This window comes from Enhydra lutris, unplaced genomic scaffold (assembly GCF_002288905.1).
Source record: "Enhydra lutris kenyoni isolate GAN:26980312 unplaced genomic scaffold, ASM228890v2 scaffoldscaffold6, whole genome shotgun sequence".
Lineage (NCBI taxonomy): Eukaryota > Metazoa > Chordata > Mammalia > Carnivora > Mustelidae > Enhydra > Enhydra lutris.
Window position 1 is genome coordinate 15254025 of NW_019154090.1, and position 20263 is coordinate 15274287.

Sequence of the window (20263 nt, forward strand, 5' to 3'; positions counted from 1 at the left end):
ACCCATGTGCCGCATGGCCAAGGGGCCAGAGCGGGGAGCTGTGCCCCTTTTATTGTCACCTCTCAGGCAAGACTCTTAACTGATGGGAGGCAGGTTTAGTGGTAACATCCCCTCACAATTGACTGACTTTTTCTTCTCAAGGTCTAGAAGGCAAGCACCTTGGTTTACTAATGGACACACAGAAGATAAAATCAGGACTTGGGAAGGTATCTAAAAGCAATTCTGTGGGGGCTTTTTCTAGAATAATGGTATGTGATAATGATAATGTGCCCAGACGGCACAGGAGGCCTCCTTGTGCCTGAGGGAGGTGGGGCAGAGCAAAGGGTGGGAGCTTGACTGGGCTGGGATTGGCTGGAAGGAGCAGACACCCGAAGTGCTGGAGGAGAAGGTGTGTACACCAGAGAAGGGGCAGAGCAGGACCATCTGGAAGCGCCCCAAAGCGCACCCAGCAGCGGCCCTCACACAGCACCGAGACAAGGAATTCAAGCTGCAGGTGCCCACGTCTGATGCACATGGAGGTTTCCGGATACCTGGCTGAGTGCCCGGCAGTGCAGGTATCCCCCCTCTCCCAAAGCACCAACTGCCGCTGGCCTCCCGCTAACTGAGGGATTGTGTAACATTATTCTAGACAAACAGAGTTTGCAGCACTTTTAATGCACAAAGCAAAAAGTGATAGGCTGGCGGGGTGTCCAGCCTTCATTCCACATACAGAGCTCAAGTACCCATACAGCCCCAGGGGGAAAGAAGTTATGGTTCACTGAGACGGAGAGCCAAGAACAGGAAACGCCATTCTGTTGTCAGCCAGGGGAGGGAGGATTCCATTTTCTGGGGATGAAAGGATAGGAATAAATGTTTCTCACATTTGGCAGACTCCCGGCCTTCAACTAAGAAGGTAGCCGGCCAAGCCAGGCCTTCCAGCAAGGAGCGTGAAGCCAGGCAATGCCAGGGGCAGCCCTGCCTCTTCCCAGGGAGGCCAGGCAGGACAGCGGGCAAGAGGACATCTGTACTTTTTGCCCAGTGGTCAACATTCATATCACACCGTCTGTCCTCTTCCTTTGATCATCACAGCTTTCCCCAAACTCCTTGGTGCCTCAGAGAAAGCCAGCCACACAGCTTCTTCAAGTCAATCCCTGACTGGTTTTTCCCAGCTTCTCTTGGGCTCAGCTGCTTCTGTCTCCATCTGTCCCACCCCCAGCTACCCACCTGGTCTCAGAGCACATTCACAGTCGTCAGCTCTGTGGCCTGGTGTGCCTGCAGCACTGCCAAGGCCTCTTCCACCTATGGGACACGAGCGGGGGGGTGGCAGTTAGTGCAGCTGCCCAGCGGGGTCCTGGGAGAGCCCTGGCCTCCCAGTGCCTAAGCATGCTAGGTACTGGAAGTCCCCTCCTTCCATAGCATTGGGGCTTGCAAGCGGAAACCCACGGTCACCTTCTCAAGACAGGTGTGTGACCCTAGACTCTGTCAGAACACTGCTCTCTGTACCAAGACCTTGCAAGACCTTGCACATGGAGCTGCAGAGAATTAATGTGGAAGGGCTGGAATAGCAAACGCTTAAGCCCTTTTCTCTGCCTGCTCAAAGATTCAGCAAGTGCAAGCTGGCAGTAGCAGAAAGGGAAACCGTCCCAGCCACCACCTGGTAGCTAGCTCTTCTAGAAGTCTTTGTCATAAGCTCTCCTCCTGCCACCCAGGGCCCAGACCACCTTGGCATTGAGGGACTCTGGGGACTCCAGCATGAGCAGCAGCTCCGAGTTGTCGATCTCCAGTAGCATGCCCGTGATCTTGCCGGCCAGCTGGGTGTGGGTATCGTAGATAAGGGGGTACAGACGCTCACCTGTACAGAACAGCTGGCTGATATCCCAGCAGCCCAAGAGCGGGGGGTGCGGGGGAGGCATGGGTACTGTGGAACAGAGCAGTGAGGCATCTGGGGGCTCATCCCGTCCCTTAGCTCCACTGGGAGCCTCTTTCCCAACTGTAAAGTATGCGGAGCAAACCCTGCTTCAGAGGCTAATTTGAAGAATCAAATTTGATATTCTAGGTGAAGTCATCTACACAGGGTTGGACACAGACTTGGGCTTTAAAGACTACTCTTGTTCATCTTGCAAGAAATAGTTCCCGTATACACACTGAAATCCTAGACAAGATATGCTAATGCTGGACTGGACTTTTGGGGGTGCAGGGGGAGCCACATGCGCAAGATAAATTCACCTTCCACCATCAGGCACTCCTAGTGACAGGACCCAGCACTGGTGGTGAGGCACCCCCTCAGCAATACGTGGACGGTCTGGCCAGACTGGGGTGCTGCGGTGCTAGGGTGCTGGGGTGGGAGAGGTTTACAGGGAACGGCTAACAGCTTCCTGCCTCCATGAAGCCCGTGGAGGATTTCCTTTGACCAGTGGGAAGTGGCAGATCCCCAGGTGAGCTGAGCAAACAACAGGGTGGTGGCAAAGGGGGCCTTCAGAGAGGGTCTGGACATTTTGGTGGCCACGGAGGAAAGAACCTAACACCCAGTAAATAGCAAGCTGGTCATTCGTTCAACAGCGAGTGGCATCCTTTAGCAGGGCTTGTCACAGACAGTGGGCTGGGGACGATCTGCACAGGGAACTCACAGCCCAGCAGGGAACAGGTGTTTGCCCCATGCACACTTAATTCCCACCTCCCCGCAGTGGTCACTGGGAGCTGGACATGTGGGGACAGCCTCTTCCCATTCAGGAGAGGTGAGGCGCTGTGACACCCACCAGCAGAAACCCAAGACCATACCCTGGGGCTCCTGGCCCCTCTCCAGCCCGTCGTGGGCCTGGTGCTGAAGAAACCCGGACCAGTGTTTTGAGACCAGAGAGCGGGGAAGCTGAGAGAACAGAGGCAACCTGAGCAAGGACACCCAGCAGGTGGGTCTGCAGCAACGCTGGACCTTGTCTACACGTCTGACCTCCATTCAGGGCTTTTCCCAACAGGCTGGCCACCCCTCGGCCGCTGCTTCCCCTCCAGGGTAGGGGGACCAGCCACTCACCAATCATCTGCTTTTGCTCATGTAGCGGCGCTGCAGCCAGCATGGACGCCGTCAGGGGCTCCTGTCCCGGGATGCACACAGCGGGCTCCTCCACCTGAACACAGTGCCGGGGACACGTCCCTTAACCACCGCAGATCACAAGACCTCATGACACTTACCCTGTTGGAAGCACAGGCCTCCAGGAATGCTCTGGAAGAGGGGGGCAAGTGGCAAAGTAGGGACCATTGGGTGGGATAGCATCCCTAACAAGGGCACAGTGGGCCAGACACACCCTAATTCGGATGCCTTAGACGGTGCCAGGAACCTGTGAAGTCCCCCGCCTCAATGTTGCTAAAGGAAAGCGTGACTATTCACTTTGTGCCAAATAACACACTTACTATCACCCAGCTTTATAGCCACATCCCCAGCATACGCCTGACCCTCCCACACCATGGTAACTTTGAAAGCATTCTGCCACTTAAAGAGTACACCTGTTCGTTTGGCAAGAAAGACTTTGAAATCTACACACTGAAATTCTAGACAGGATAGGCTAATGCCAAGTCTGGGACTTGGGCAGGGAGATAAATACACAGCTCTTTAAGTCAATGACAATAGATATATTCAGTTATACTGTAGATTAATCACATCCCATTTCTAGAAAAGCTTTCCTTGTTGCTCCACACTGAATATTAATGAAATCCAGGTTAATGTGGCTAATAACCCAGGCAGAGCAAATAATAAACCAAATAATAATAAATAATTAATAAATAATTAATAAACCAAATGTGACCTTGGACCTTTTCCTCCTTCTGTTAGTAAGGGGGAGTGTTTTTTTTTTTTTTTAAGATTATTTATTTATTTATTTATTTGATAGACAGAGATCACAAGTAGGCAGAGAGGCAGGCAGAGAGAGAGGAGGAAGCAGGTTCCCCGCTGAGCAGAGAGCCCGATGCAGGGCTTGATCCTTAAGGTCCTGAGACCATGACCTGAGCCGAAGGCGGAGGCTTCAACTTACTGAGCCACCCAGGCGCCCCTCAACCTACCGAGCCACCCAGGTACCCCAGGGGGAGTGTTTCTTGATTGTACACATTAGCAAATGAAAATTCACAATTCAAGAAAAGAAAAACAAAAAAACAAAAAAACAAGGCCCAGAGAGGGCCAATGCCTCCAATGCCTTAGCCGAGGTTCTGAGCCAACCCCCCTGGAGCCCTGACTAAGAGAGCAGTCAGGCCAGCCTTACCCCAGGGTTGTGTGTTGCTGTGGAGTATTTGTGTGTCAGGAGAGGCCCGCTTGGGGTAGAATATCCGGCCCCGCCGGCTCCTGTGGTCTGGGTACCAATGTGGGCTGTGAGGAATAAGCAGGTGCGTTAGGCCCTCACAGCCATCTAAAGCCACAAAGCCTAAAGACACACATTCATGTAGTAGCCCTGTGCCCACCAGGAGGCTGCCACTTAGATATACACACATTTGCCGAATGAAGGAACGGAGGGGCTCGCCTTACAGCCCACATCTACAACCTTGTTCATGGCTGCTGAATGCTCGCTAAGGTTCTGATCCGAGGCTAAGCCCTGGCATGTGTGATCTCATTGTCCCATGCGACCAAACAGGAAGGCTATTTTCATCCCTATTTTAAAGAGGTGGTGACCAGAGCGAGCAAGGCCAGAGACCTGGGTCTGTGGGATTCTAAGGCCCACGCGAACTCCTATGCCACACAGCCTCCAAAGTCAGCTCTACTCTCGGAGAGGGCAGTGTCACAGCCAAGGTTGCCGTGGAGGCCAGTGCTGACTCCCCACCTGTGCCAACCTGGCACCAAGCCCCTGCCCCGCCCTCCACACACTTCCATTCCTATTGGCCCAGCCCACACTCACCCACTCTTTGGGCGTGGGGCACCAGGGGCGGCACCTGGGTAGAGGCCTGCCTGACACCGCCAACCTGGGCCGGGGGGCGCCGCAACATGGCTGGTGGCCGGACCACAGAGGCACCTGGAGGGTAGATGGCTTGTGGCACAGAAAACATGGAGAGAAAGGTTGGCGGGGCAGGACACTCCGAGTGGCCCACTGCACCCTGAAGATTCCAGGGTGAGGAAGGGAATGGGAAGGGGGAACCAGAACATTCTCAGCAAAAGGATGAGTGAATTCACTGAGTCAGGCAGACCCAGAACTCTGGGGGAGGGGTGTGTGTGGAAATCTCCAATGACAAAGCCAACTTGTTTCTATCCGGAGGCCCCAGCGGCCCCAGGAGGCATAGCCATCATGATCACACCCACAGGGCCCCCAAGACACTGTCGAATCAGGGTGAGCTCTCCTCCTAGGGAGGGGCCATCCATCAGCCACACAGCCCCAGGAGTTAACTGTGACGGCCCCAAATCAGACCGTCCTTGGGAGCTAATTGAAGAGGATGGCTACACCCATAAGTCATTTACAAGTTCAGCACTGCATGGTGCTTTATATAGGCCTCGTTCAGAAGAGGAAACTAGAAGTGAATTACCCACTGAATTAATACCCGGGGGAGTAGCAGAGCCAGGCTTGCCCCCAAAGCCTGTGTTTGTAGCCCCGGGTTCCACACTGCCTTACAGGGCCCAACCCTGCGGGCCTGGCTGAGGGTACCAGGGGCTGAATCACTCACAGGACGGTCTCGGAGGCTGGGCTGTCCACCTGGGGGAGGGCTGCATGGGGGGGCCAGAGGCGTAGTACGCAGCCTGGGCTGGAGGCTGTGAGGGAGAAGCCTGGCAGTCAGGGGTTAGCAGCAGGGGAGAAACCACATCCCCTCCCAGACACCCCTGTAGGAACTTCACTGCCCCCATCCAGGGACTGGCTAGTGAGGTGTCACGAGCTGGGACGATGTCTCTGCTGCCCAGCTCAGGCTGTCCGTGAGCCCTGAACCCTCCGGGACAAGGTGTCAGTTTCGCTCCTTGCCCCTGATCAGAGCTGGTAGCCCAAAGGGTGGCATGAGATGGTCACACACCCACTCGGACCTGTGCCAGCCAAACCTACTGCTACAAGGAGCTGGAATGTCATCCTGGTAGCTGTTAACGGCCATCACATTTCCACTTCCTGTAAGTCCCGTGAGCTCCCTCCTTCGCACACACCTCCAGCAGAGAGGCTGGCGGGCGGCCCGGGAGACAGGACAGGCTAAGCTGGGGAAAGGCTAAGTAGGGGAGAGTAAGGTGTATAGAACAGGGTCATACAGCATAGAAGGCTAGGTCTCTTCTATTTAATGCATTGTTTCTCAAACTTAGTTGCCCAGAGAGAGCCTCTTTGAGCCGAACCCAAACCTCTCCCTGGGTGGGAAGAACGGCGGGACAGCAGCACGCTTACCCGCCCCTCACAGATGGGGTTAGAACGGCCTGCCTGCCGAGTTTCCAGCAGAAACACATGGACAGCCCACATCTAGCTGGGAAGCTGCCCTCCTGCTGTACCTGGCTGTCAGGGAAGGGGTTCGGGCAGGTCGTCACCTGGGGCATGGCAGGCAGGAAGTAGCTGGCGGGCTGCTGGAAGGAGCCCAGGAGGGGGCCACCCAGGGCCCGCACCGTGGAGAGACGCTGCATGTACTGGTTGGTGAGGATGGCTTTCCGCTCCTCTTTGCGCTGGGCCAGTGCCACGTACAGCGGCTTGGTGCCCACGATGCGCCCGTTCATCTCGGTCACGGCCTTGGTCGCCTCTTCTGGAGAGGAAAAACACACAAAGCCAAACCCCTTGCTGTGGCCACCCTCTGTCATCACCTAAAAGCAAGACAAGACAAGGTCTACTGGGGGTGGGGAAGGAAGACTCCGGAGGGCTGCGCTCCTCTTCTTCCCCTCACCCCAGGGGCCCAGGAAAAAATCGTCCCCCTGACATTGACTGAGGCCCATGACATGCCAGATACTGGAAGTGCCTTCTCAGGTCACATGTACCGCACCTGATGAGGACCCCTCCTCCACTCCCACTTCGCAGGGGACCAAGTGGGGCTCGAGAGTGACTTGGCAGAGACCAGGCCACTTGCTAACGGGGGGCTGCTCGCTGTTTAACAGGACACTCCCCAGAGTCTGTGGAAACTGCTGCATTTCAGGATTTTCACATTTTCTTTCTGAAATGGTCTTCCTAAGCTGTGCAGGAAAGCTGCTTTAAACGGAATCTACCTACATTACACGGGCTACCATGAAGGAAGAGGATAGTTGAGGATTGCTTAAAAAATCTAAGACCAGGGCACAGGGTTCTTTAGCCAGAGCCACAATATTAAACACGTCGTGTGATGTCCCTGTGATGAAAATCTGCCTTTCAACTACTCTTTGGTTTTTTTAAACGACCCATACAATTCTTTGGTTCATGTGGGAATCAGGGAAAGAATAAAACGTTCTTAAGAGTTTCCTAGAAAGTCCAATAAAATCACACATATATATATATATATTTTTTTTTATGTGCAGCTTGATCCCCCTGGGATCATGACCTGACCAGACGCTTAGCCAACTGAGCCACCCAGGCGCCCCAAAAGTGATTTATATTTTTGGTGCCTTATTCTATTTTCTTTGTGGTAGAAATAAAAGTCCTTATTACAGTTTAAAAAAGAGAGTGACTTGTCCAGAGTCACCCAGCCTGTGGACACACATCATCCAGGATTCAAACCCAATGCAGCGTTCTGATAATTGTTCATTGCCTCTGCAAGGCACTGAGCCAAATTCTTTAGGAATCTGGGGAAGAGGTTCTTAGCTTTGTTACTAAAATATCATTTTTTTAAGTTTTGGAATAACTTCAGATGCACAGAAAAAATGCAAAACTAGTACGGAGTGGCTATCTTTCAGCCCACTTGCCCCAGTCTGAACAGGGTACATGTGTAGATTAACGTTGGGACGGTACTATTATCAACCACAATGCTATTAACTGATCCGCGGATCTCATTCATCTTTCACTAGTTTTTCTAATAAATATTATTTTTCTCTTCCAGGATCCAATCCACATTGCATGTATGGTTTGTAATGTTTTTTGGAGTCAAGACACTGGCCTGGCTCACACATTTGGACTTGAACGGATATACTTTTAAAATCTGCTTCTCTATTAGAGCCCATGTTCCGTATGTCCTATATCATCGGTGTTCGAACTGCACTTTGCTACCCGACCACACGGGGGCCTGAGCCTGAGGGTTCACAGACACTGCCCCTGCCCAGGGAGGCCCGTGGACAGAAGTCAGGGGATCTGTGAACTCGGATGGGGGGGAACAATGGCCTCTCCTTTCTCACATTAGGGTTCCCTCCTATTGTGAATACAGACAACAAAAATAGGGGAGCCTTGGCTGTGCTTGGAATTTTGTCAGAAAGAGAAAGAAAATATTTTCATATCCTGTTAATCACTGCTGCCTTCAAAATATCTATACTAACGGTTGCCTCCCTAGATCTTATAGTTGGGCACAATAACAAAGCACCTACTACTGTCACCTTCGTGTTTTGATAATTTTGTTTCAATATAATTGGTTTTCCGCAATGCTCTGAATTTTCTTTTATGCACTAAAAAGTATTCTCAAAAGGGATCCATAGGCTTTCCTCACCCAGATTTTCTTGGCACAAAAGTACTGCTTAACAAGTTAATAAGAACTTCTGTTAGATAGTAAAGAATGATAAAATACATTTATGCAGCTTACTATAAACGTGGTAGTGCCATTAGCACTTTACAGGCCTTAATTCCTTTTCGTAATCGTTGCATTTTATATACAATTGAAATCATGGAAATATGTAAACGTCCATAAAATCCCCACTTTATAACCTCGTGGGTCAATGAACAAGATAGTGCCGCAACTCAGAGCAGCCCAAATTTTTACAATTCCCTTCCCTCAGCGAGTCCTCACGGAGGTCGGTGAATCTCCGGAAAATAGACACGACATGTGAATAATCAGATCGTCATTTCACAGCTTATTGGGGGCAGGTGCTCTGCACTCAGGCTCTTCAGTGCTCAGGACACCTTGAGAGGTAGGGAATGTTGCTCCCATTTGACAGATGGGTAAACAGAGTCCAAAAGACAGAGTCACTTCCCTCAGATTCTACAGCTAGTTAATGTAGGACTGGGATTTAGACCTAGTTCTAACTAACTTGAACATCCCAGTTTTCAAACACCATACTACACAAAGTACACGTTTGCTGGCAAAGAGGGTAGATAGCTTTTTTATAATGTTTAAGCAAATGTACAGATGCTTAACTTACACATCTCATAGCTCTGACATTTTTTCAAAGATCCTTAACTCAAAAATTCTTAGAACCTCTGCCCTAAACACCAGACTTCCTGAAGGACATTTAAAATTGTATTCAACGGGGATGCCTGGGTGGCTCAGTCGGTTAAACAAGCGTCTGCCTTTGGCTCAGGTCGTGATCCCAGGGTCCTGCTCGTGGGAAGCCTGCTTCTCCCTCTGCCTGCCACGCCCCCTGTTTGTACTCTCTCTCTCTCTCTGACAAATAAATAAAATCTTTTAAAAAATAAAAAAAAATTTAAAAATTGAAATTGGATTCAACAGACAAAAGACCTTCTAGACCACTTCCCAAGAACCCAACCATCATATCACATATGCAGGTCTCCAGCCCCACCACTCACACTGATGTCTTTGGAAAGTTCCTCCTTCCCCCCGCTGCAGGTCCCTACCTCCTTATAGCCAAGCCAAATGCTTCTGCCACTGTCAGAAGGAGGAAGCCCTCCTTCCTGGTCCCCTGAGTTACCACAGCTCTGCCTCCAATACTCCCAGCCCACACCACAAACACCTTATAAGAGATGTGAGTTGGTGATGCATCTGACTTCCCCCTTGACTGGAAGCTACTCAAGGGCAAGAACCACATCAAACTCATTACTACAGGCTTCCCAGAGGCCCTGGTGAGGCAGGAGGAATATGGAAGGAATGAACACTGGGTTATCCGAAAATCCTCTGAGGAGCTTTAAAATAAGATGCCCAGGCCCTACTGTGAAATCTTCTTTCCGTTTGTCTGACTCAGGTGTCTGTCTGTAAGAGCTGCCAAGAGGGGGTTAATAAGCCAGGGGTCAGAAACATCCAATGAACCCAACAGTCTCATGGTGTAGATGAAGTTCAGAAAACAGCCCATGGTCACAGAGCTACTGAGTAGAACGGCCAGTCATCACATATCAGGTGCTAAGCGGGCTGGGCTCATGGTAAGTGCTCAGTAAATGGGGAACAATGAATGACGAATGAAGTAGCCCAACCCTCTCATTTTCCAAATGGGGAAACTGAGATCCAGAAGACAACAAAAGTCAATGGAAATTCTGAAACGTGAATTTCTAGAATCTGGCATATAGCAGGCACTCAATTAATGCTTTTTGAATGAACCAAGGTTACAGGGAACCCCGATAAGTCCAGCTATGTGACTGGGACTGGACTCACATCCTCTTCCCCTCCAGAGCAGACAAGGCTGCAGAGGGCCACCAAGCTCCAATGGGGATCAGACATAGCCCCCTAAACTCTAAAAGGAATGGCTCAGCACCAGCTCCTCGGAAGTCACAAAGTGGGGGGGGGGGTGCAAGCAGCAGGAGGACAGGAGGGGAAGGCTCTCCATCCCCTGTAGGTGCCCCCAGTCCTCACCTTAGCACTGGTAATCACTCCATAGGGAGAGAACTCTTTTCTCAGCTTCTCATCATCAATGGAGTCATCCAGGTTTTTAACGTACAGGTTCACACCCTAGAAAGAAAGGTTACTGCTGGGGGTGTCCCTTCCCTCCAAGCCTCGGGTTGCTCTGTGTCAGAGGCCAATGTAAGCCATGGGGGGCCTAGAAGCCCTGGCCACCCAGCCTCCTGTTTCCAGTCCTGCATGGCACCCATGCCCCCCAGTCACTAAGCACGGAAGCTACAGCTACCCCTGCCCAACCACTAAAGCCCAGTTCCCAGACACGGGATTGCTGGAGGAAGGCTTCCCATTCAGGGCCCTCCACACACAGACATGCTCACATAGCAGCAGCTGCCCCCAGGGGGCTGTCACCTGGTAACGGGTCAGCCGGTCCTGCTTCATCTGCTCAAACCTGCGCTTCAGCTCATTCTGCCGTTCCACCCGCTTCTGGGCCCGGCCCACGTACAGCAGCCGCCCGCTCACCTCCTTCCCATTCATGTCCATCACCGCCTGGCCGGGGAAGGGGCGAAAGTAACTGGTAACACCCCCATGAGGCCCTGCCTCCAGTCCCAGCATCTGGGCCTGAAGGGGGCCACCTGTCAGCTGGGCCAGCCTCAATGGCTGAGAATTAGTAGAACCAGGATAAAGGCCCTTTAAAGTGAATCCACTTTTTGAAAACATAGATTTTAAAAATTGGGGGATGCCTGGGTGTCTCAGTCGGTTAAGTGTCTGCCTTCAGTTCAGGTCATGATCCCAGGGTCCTGAGATCGAGTCCCTCATCAGGCTCCTTGCTCAGCAGGGAGCCTGCTTATCCCCCTACTTGTTGCTCCCCATGCTTGTGCTCTCACTCTCTCTGGCAAATAAAATCTTGAAAAAATATAAATAAATAAAAATAGGGATGCCTGGATGGCTCCGTGGGTTAGCCTCTGCCTTTGGCTCAGGTCATGATCTCAGGGTCCTGGGATCGAGCCCCACATTGGGCTCTCTGCCTAGCAGGGGGTCTGTTTCTCCCTCTGCCCCTATTCCCCATTTGTGCTCCCTCTCTCTCTTATACACACAAAGTCCTTAAAAAAATATTTTCACACAACAGTGACTTTTGCTTCCCCTCCCAAATATGCAAATCCTTGTAAACATACTCTCAGACCCCAAGAACTGCTAGTTCCACATCAGTCTTAAAAGGTCAGTACCTGGGTTTTCTAATCTGTTCCATTGATCTGTGCATCTATTTTTGTGCCAATACCATACTATTTTGATGACTACAGTTTTGGAATATTATTCAGCCATAAAAAAGAATGAAAGCTTGCCATTTTCAGGACATGGATGGAGCTAGAGAGTATAATGCTAAGCAAAATAGTCAGAGAAAGACAAATACCATATTATTTCACTCATGTGGAATTTAAGAAACAAGACAAATGAGCAAGGGGGAAAAAAGAGGGAGGCAAACCAAGAAACAGACTCTTCACTATAGAGAACTGATGGTTAGCAGAGGTGAGAGGGTGGGGTGAATGGGTGAAATAGGTCTGTTAACACAGTGTAGTTTCAGGTCTACAATATGGTGATTCAACACTTTAATACAGGTGCAATCCTCGATTCCCATCACCTATTTAGCAATAGTTCATTTTTTATGGGTAATATTCCACTGTGTCTTTAAGTGTGTATAAGTACACACACACACACACACACACACATACACACAACACACACACATCTTTTTTATCCATGTCAGCTGATAGACACTTGGGCTGATTCCATAATTTGGCTACTGTAGATAATGTGACTATAAACATCATGGTGTGTATGGAATTGTTGAATCACTATATTGCACACCTGAAACAAACACTGTTAAAAAAAATTTACGCCTACAGAAAATGTATAAAATTCATTGCCAAAGTCTCTAAGATTTTGGAGTCAATGGATCCTTGAAGCTCCAATGTGTCATTTTTACAGTTGAGAAAACCAAAGCCTAGAGAGAGGGTGGGATTTGTCCAAGGACACACAAGAGGTCACCTTTTGAAAGGGGCCATTCACTTAAGAACAAAGCTTCAGAGTCAGAGGAGTGCGTTCTAATCCCAGTGGTGCCTCTCACCAGCTACACCCTTGTGGTAACCGTTGAACCCACGCTGGTAGAGCAGAGAGGAGAGTGTATGCAGCCTTTCGCACAGTGCCCGGCCCATGGTAAGTGCTCGGCCCATGGTAAGTGCTCAGGGAGAGGCGGCTGCCATCAAGATGGCACTGGGCCTGATCTCTCTAGCCAGAATCCACAATGAGCTGAGATCCCCATGTCCAATGGTCTTAATGAGGCAGCAGCCTGGGAAAGAGCGTTAGGGTGGGAAGCCAGATAGGAAAACATTGTCATGGTGTGACCTCATTCCATTCACTTGCTCAGCCTGTGGGTATCTGGTACTTACTGGCAGGTGCAATGCCAGAGATTTCGCTGTGAAATAAGATCCAGTCTCTACCCACAGTTCTATACATGGAGATCTGGGTTATTGATGGAGAGAGGAAGAAGGGGCCCCTCATCAGAAGCATGAGGATAGAAGAGGCTTCTCAGAGGAGGCAAAGAATAAGCAGAAACCCACAGAGTAAGCACTGAGTAGTCTAAAGACGCACTGTCCAATATGGCGGTCAGTAGCCACAGGTGGCTACTGAGCACTGGAATTGTGGCTAGTCTGAGTTCACACGTGCCAGGAGTACCAGATTCCAAAGAATTAATACAAGGGGAACATAAAATATCTCAATTTTTATATTGAATATATACTGGAGTGATAATTTCAATATATTAAGTTGAAGGGGACATTATTAAAATCAATTTGTTGTTTGTCTTATCCTTTGTAATGTGGCTGCTGGAAAATTTTAAATCTCACTTGTGGCCCCCATTCTATTTCTACTGGACAGCCCTAACTGAAAGAGCAAGAGAAGGGAAACATTTTGAGAAACACATTTGCAGAGACCTGGGAGCAAGGAATCACCTAGCACTTCCCCTCCCCAGCCTCAGTCCCACCATCAATTCAAGAAGAGGGCAGTGGCTGTCTCAGAGGCCCCTCCACCTCCCATGTGGGCAAGAACCTATGAAAAGCAGTCGGTTTTAGTTGGCTTCCAAACAGAAGCACCCAAAGGAGGCTGCAACCCTCAGCCTTTGTCACAGGCAGGAAGAGCCCTGACTGCTGTGGGCCCAGGCTGGGGAGGGACTTCCTTCTCCTTCGCAGCAGCTGGAGCCCTCTGTATCTGATCTCCTTTCTTCCTAGTGCTGGCTTGGTGCCTCCTCCATGAAACAGAGCCACAGGGAGGCTCCTACCTTCTGGGCTTCCTCATGCTTCTCAAAGTTGACAAAACCAAAGCCTCGGGAGTGGCCGCTCTCATCCTTCATCACCTTCACACTCAGCATCTTCCCTGGGAAGGGCCAACCTGGCTCAGAGGGGAGTTTGGGAAGCCCCAGGATGTTCCCCTCCCTTTCCCACCCCCCTTGTGGCTTTGGCCCCCCCCGGCCGTGTGGCCCCCCCCCCCCCCCCCCCCCGCCCGCCACAACTCCTCAGGAAGCCTCCGGAAAGGCCCCTCCTCCCAGCCCAATCTAGGGACAGAGGACAAAGTGATCCCTGATGCCCTTGGGGAACACGCCCACCAAACTGGGAGAAGAGGTCTTGCAGGCCCTGCTCATCCAGATCCACATGGAGGTTCTTCACGTAAATGTTGGTGAACTCCACGGCCCGCGCTCCCAGCTCTGCTTCCCGCTCCCGTCGGGACTTGAAGTGGCCGACGAAGCTGCGGACACACTGACGGGGTAGGCGGCTGCCAGCCCTCCGTCACCCCCATCCCACCCAGCAACCCTGTGTCACTTGCGTCAATTGCTACCAGGTCCAAGGCCCCCGAATCCCTCCTCGGGAGGCTGGGCAGGGCAATACTCTTTGGACGGACTACGGCCAAGGCTGGACCACTTCCAACAGCCAAGATTCACGCTGTAGCATACGGTTAAGAAGGGTTCATTCTTGGGGCAAATGCACAGGGAACTCCTCCCATACACCAGGCAGCTGAGTGTGCAGGAGAGAAGAGCAAGTGTGAACTGGAGAGTCAGATGAGCACCTCAATCCTCACTCTGCAGTTGCCTAGCGGTGTGACCCTGGGCACGTTACTCAACCTCTCTGAGCCTCAGCGTGCACTCCTCTAACACTGGGCATGAAGGGTGCCTGGCTGGCTCAGTCCATGGAGCATGCGACTTTTGGTCTCAGGGCTGTAAGTTCAAGCCCCGTGTTGGGTGTAGAGATTACTTAAAAAAAAAAAAAAAAAAAATACCAGGGCTCCTGGGTGGCTCTGTTGGTTAAGCATCTGCCTTTGGCTCAGGTCATGAACCCAGGGTCCTGGGACTGAGTCCCAGGTCAGGCTCCCTGCTCAGCAGGGAGTCTGCTTCTCCCCCTCCCTCTCCCCCTCCCCACTGCTTGTGTGCGCTTTCACTCTCTCACTGAAATAAACAAAATATTTTTTTAAAACCACACAAAATAGAAAAAAAAACTGGGCATGAAGCTCCGATCACAGGCATTTGCTTGTTCATGTAACAGGTACCGGATGCACTAGGGAAGCAGTGGTGAGAGAACCAGACATGTGCCATGCCATGGTTACTATTGGGGCAGACTGAAAATATTAATTTTTTTTTTTTAAGATTTTATTCATCTGACAGACAGAGATCACAACTAGGCAGAGACAGGCAGAGAGAGAGGGGGATGCAGGCTCCCTGCTGAGCAGAGAGCCCGATGAGGGGCTCGATCCCAGGACCCCGGGATCATGACCTGAACTGAAGACAGAGGCTTTAACCCACTGAGCCACCCAGGCACTCCTGAAAATTTAACTTTCAAAATCAGCTTTGTCGGACAAGTTCATGTAAACACTTCCAGAAAAGTATCCTAGGTTAAGAAGAAGACATAAGAGGGGCGCCTGGCTCAGTGGGTTAAGTATCTGCCTGCGGCTCAGGTCATGATCCCAGGGTCCTGGGATCGAGCCCTGCATCGGGCTCCTTGCTCAGGGGGGAGCCTGCTTCTCGCTCTCCCCACTGCTTGTGCTCTCTCTCTGACAAATAAATAAATAAAATCTTTAAAAAAAAAAAAAAGAAAAGAAAACGTAAGAAAATTCCACGGCATCTATAGCACAGTTAGCACAAACAAATGGTAGCTGGCATTAAAAATTACAGAACACGGAGTAGCAAAGGTGAACCTGGGCAAACGGGAGCTAACAAAGATCATGTCCTTCTGAGAACCGGGGAAAGCCCGCCAGGCTCGGTTTCACTGATGGGAGCCTCCCTGAGACGCTCTGGACAAAGCCACTCTCAGTGCATCTTCCAGCTCAGAGCCTGCTTCCCTCCACGGCACTGAGCGTGGGGCTGGTTGTCCCATGGGCAGGATCCAAGCCTGGGAAGGAGATGCGCTCCAGCGTCTTCCCCCCTGCCCTGCCCACCGTGAGGCTGGGGGTCTGCCGCGGTGGCAGCGGTGCCGGGCGGGGGATGTGGGGGGATGGCGAACAGACATGTAAGAAGATGGCATGCTAAGGGCCTACCTCCCTTCCTGTCCAAAAGCCCCATGGAACAACACAAACGTTTTAAGAAAAAAAATTCACAGCCATGCCGAGCAGGCTGGAAACCAGACATCACTGAATCCAGTGGTGATCTGGCCATTAGCTGTTCCCGCCGAAATTTCAAAATCCCCTCACTTAGGACTCAGCACAATCCTCTAGGAACATCTGCAGCCCTGTTCTTCCCTGGGGAAAGGGTGCTTCCGAGGGACTGGACCCTTCCGTGGTCACCCCACCAGCAGAGTTCTGGCTGCGGCTCAGTGTCCGGTGCCCTGAGGCGGTGACGGGCAGCCTCCGGTCCCCCACATCCCAGCACTCACACTTTGCGGTCATTCAGCAGCATCCCGTTCATGGTGGCGATGGCCTGCTGCGCTGCCTCATGGGTCTCAAAGTGGACAAAGCCAAAGCCTCGGGAGCCGTGATCGTCACATACCACCTGGGCCACGGAGGAGATGGATGGGGTTGGGGGGGCACCCCACGGAGAATGGCAAAGGTAATGAATAACCACTACCTGCGTGCTTACTCTGTGCCCCAGGCGGGGTCCCTCCACGTTCCACTCCAGCCCCCTGCTCTTCCCTCCAGATTTAATCATGTAGACCAGAGCCCCACTCCAGGCTAAGCACATGCTAAGGGGATCATAGGCTTCTCTTGTCCTATTTGCTCTAAGAGCTCCTCCAGGCAATTCTTAACCTCTGAGCCCCCACTGCCCAACTGGGGAAGATGGGAATGAAGGACTAGTCCAAGGTCACCAGCCGGCCAAGTTTCTGATTGTGCGAGCTACCACTTAGATGGGGAACAGGGCGTCAGGGTCCTTTCAATGTCGTGAAGATTATCAGACTTAAAATACGTGCATGACAAGCCTATGAGGTAGGTTCTACTAAGGCCCTCTTTTAGAGGAAGTCGAGGTATGGAGAGGTCACACAGCTGGCCCAAGGTCACATTGCCAGGAAGCGGAAAAGGCTGGATTTTGAACCCCAGACAGTCAGCACCAAAGTCCAAGATCTGACCGACTATGTTGTGCTGGCTTCTCAGCAGCTGGCCGACTACACGGGTCTAGTGCTCTTCCTGCCGTGCTCCAGAAACCTTTCCCGGGCAGCCATGTGGTGTGGGTTTCTAGCCTCAGCCTCTGACTGCAGGGCTCACTGGGCTTTTCCCCCACAGAGCCCAATCTCCAGCTTTTCCTAAAAGTCTCACCGTCTCCAACCAGCCTGCGAGCTCCTGGGGTAGGCCCCATCCTGCCACAACGGGTCCTTGTTGGGCCTCAGACACTTGCCCAGGTCCCATCCAGCTTTCTGTCCAATCCTCTGTAGCCCAGAGGAAGCCTTAAGGCTTGACGGCCCTCATGGCCTCAGTGAGCAGCCTTCCAGTATCCACACCCTTCATCCTGTCATGTCTACTGTCCTCACTTTCTGAATTTGAACTTGTCTCGTGACTTGCTTTGGCCAACAGAATGCAGTGGAAGGAAAGGCGGGCCAGTCCCAAGCTTACATCTCAAGAGGCCTGGTGAGCTTCCATGCAGCGTGCCAGGAAGACACCGCCCTTGTCATAGGAATGGCCTGAGCTAGCCCGCTGGAGGAGGAAAGACGGCAGGGAGGGGGGCCGAGCCAGTCAGCTTGCAGGGGGCCTATGAAGGAGCCAGCCGAGAGCAGAACTGCCCAGACCACCAGCTGCAGAATTACAAGCTAAAGAAACGGCTGTTGCTGACAGCTTGGCAAGGTGTGAAGCGGGGGCACTGATTGGGATCCCTCTGCCACACGGGTATTTGACACAGACCCTCTCCTGGAAGGACGCACACCCACCTTGCAAGAGAGGATGTTCCCAAAGGTGGAGAACGTGTCATATAAGGCTTTGTTGTCAATGGAGTCCTCCAGGTTCTTGATGAAGATGTTGCCCACACCCGACTTGCGGAGTCCGGGGTCTCGCTGCGACCACATGATGCGGACGGGCTGGCCTTTGATCACTTCAAAGTTCATTGTGTCCAGTGCCCGCTCCGCTGGACAGGGGGTGGGGGGAGGAGGAGGAGAAAAGGGGGCAAGTAAGGGTATTTCTTTCCCTGAGCCCTAAGGTAATTTATTAGAAGCAAAAAAGGAAAAAAAAAAACAAAAAACACAAAAACTCACTGTCTGGGTCTCACTTGAAAGAAGGGAGATACGTGGAAAGAATTAATGTGCGCAGTGCTCCTCCCACCTTCCTGCTGGGGTCTCGTTCGGCTCCTCACGTGAGCCGGGATCCCTAGCCCCACTTCACAGAGGGGAAAACTGAGGCTCAGAAAGGGGAAGGGTCAGTGGTGTGGCAAGGTCTACTGCGGTGTTCAAAAGCACACGGAGTAGATGCAAATGCAAAGGAGGGCCCATAAGACAAAGACTGGCAGCAGTTAGGGGAAACCAAAGCTCAGAGGTACGGAGGGACAGAGCTGAGACTCAATCCCGAGACGTAGGGCTCTGGGGGAGAACACCTCTCTGAGGTGGTTTCTTCACCTGCAAAGTGGGGATGATGAGATGATGACCCCTTTTCCACATCGAACAAAGGGAGATGGCACTAGCTACCTCCAGGGAGTGGGACAGGTTGAAAATTGAAGAAGATACGCCAGGGGCCTTACACTTTCGGCCTGGCACAAAACAGGAGTTCGGGGAGTGGCAGGGTGTCTGCAAACAGCAGCCTCTGCCCATCCTCCCGCCCCTACCACAGCCCGTTCCCTCCCGGCTAAGAGGCAACATCCTTTCTCTTCCCTAGAGCTCCATTTAGCTCATCTGTGAAGTCTGGCGGAAAGGCCAGAGTGCGCAGGGCTTGGGGGAAGAGGTTAGAGGCAGGGGTAGGGAAAGCAGAGCAAAGGAGAAGGCGCTCTGGAACCTAGTTCAGTCACCTGCTGGGAAACAGGCAGAACCACCCCGGCAAACCCTCGTTTAGGATCCCTTCCCACCCACCCAGGGTTTTTTACCACGCACCAAAGGATACTGGAGATATTCACAGACACAGTGCATTCCTTCTGCGCTGTTGGGGAACAAACCATCACACCTTTTCACAGATGGAGAGGTGGGGAGTGTGAACTCTTGTTCAAGTTCACACCCTAGTGACCGAACTTTGGCAAAACTTGGTGCTCTCACTCTGCATCCTCTCCACCGTCAAACAGTGCGGTCCTAACCACCCAACAAACCAATCAGTCCTCTCAGCTCTGAGACATCAAGTCTGGGGCCTGGAATGGAGACCAGATCTGGGCAGCTGAGAAAGGTGCGAGCCCAAGACCCAGTGCTCCTGCCTTCCCCACTCATCACCTGCAAACTCACCAGGTGCTTTGATTTTCTCATCCTCCCAACCACTGCGGAAAGGCGGGTACCGTCCCCATTCCTCAGACAACCGAATCTCGGAATGGCTGAGTAATTGCTCAAAGTCACACAGCTGCGGGCTTTCCAGTCCGTGGTCTGCCCAGCCCCAGAGCCCTTGGCTGTTTTCATTCAGCCTTAATATTTGCCCCCTGTAAGACGGAGCACCAGTAAGACACACAGTAGGCGCACACTGATTGCCTGTTCTTGTCTCAGGGGCAGCACCCCTTCCAACGCCCTGTATCTCTGGGCCTCAGTTTCCCTGGCTGCAAAATGAGAGCCGTGGGAGCAGCCAGATTTGCCAGCGTGGGCCCGAGCTGCCACTGGTCGGCCCCCGCGTCTGTGCGTCTGTCTGTCTCCCCCCTGCCCCGGGGCTCACCGTCCGCCGGCTGCTGGAAGTTGATATAGGCGTAGCCCAGCGAGCGGCGGGTGGCCACGTCGCGGCACACGCGGATGGACAGGATGGGGCCGGCGGGCGAGAACTTCTCGTACAGCATGGCTTCGGTCACGTCGGGGTGCAGGTCGCCCACGTAGAGCGAGGCGAGCGGGTAGCCCGGGCCGCTGGCGTTCATGGCGTTGGCCGAGACGCCGCGGTGGGCCTCTCCTCCGAGCGGCCGCCCCTCCCTTTAGCCCCCGCCCCGCCCCGCGTCCCACCTGGGACCCCTCAGCGCTCCAGCAGCCCCAGGTGAGGCCTCTGGGACCCCGCCTCTGCAGGCGGAGCGCGTCCTCCACCAGGCCTGGGGTCGGGCTGCGGGGACTCGGGTCAGAGCCCAACCCGGGCTTGTTCCAGTCCCGAAGGTCATTGCCTTCTGGGTCTCTGGGTCCATTTCGCTTCTCAG

The 20263-nt window shown here is 52.4% G+C and overlaps 1 protein-coding gene across 1 annotated transcript; it reads right to left on the reverse strand.

Moving 5' to 3' along the window:
• Positions 1 to 771: 771 nt before the first annotated feature.
• Positions 772 to 19996, reverse strand: LOC111141535 (poly(A) binding protein cytoplasmic 1 like). The gene is made up of 15 exons (XM_022494145.1): positions 19804 to 19996; positions 17904 to 18097; positions 16425 to 16540; positions 14171 to 14310; positions 13847 to 13941; positions 10924 to 11061; positions 10531 to 10626; positions 6440 to 6706; positions 5611 to 5695; positions 4854 to 4982; positions 4227 to 4330; positions 3008 to 3101; positions 1701 to 1831; positions 1204 to 1278; positions 772 to 825 (listed from the first exon to the last, which is right to left on the reverse strand). Exons 1-14 carry the CDS (start codon positions 19994 to 19996, stop codon positions 1210 to 1212), a joined length of 1851 nt encoding a protein of 616 aa, XP_022349853.1. The 3' UTR covers positions 772 to 825; positions 1204 to 1209.
• Between the last annotated feature and the right edge of the window lie 267 nt (positions 19997 to 20263).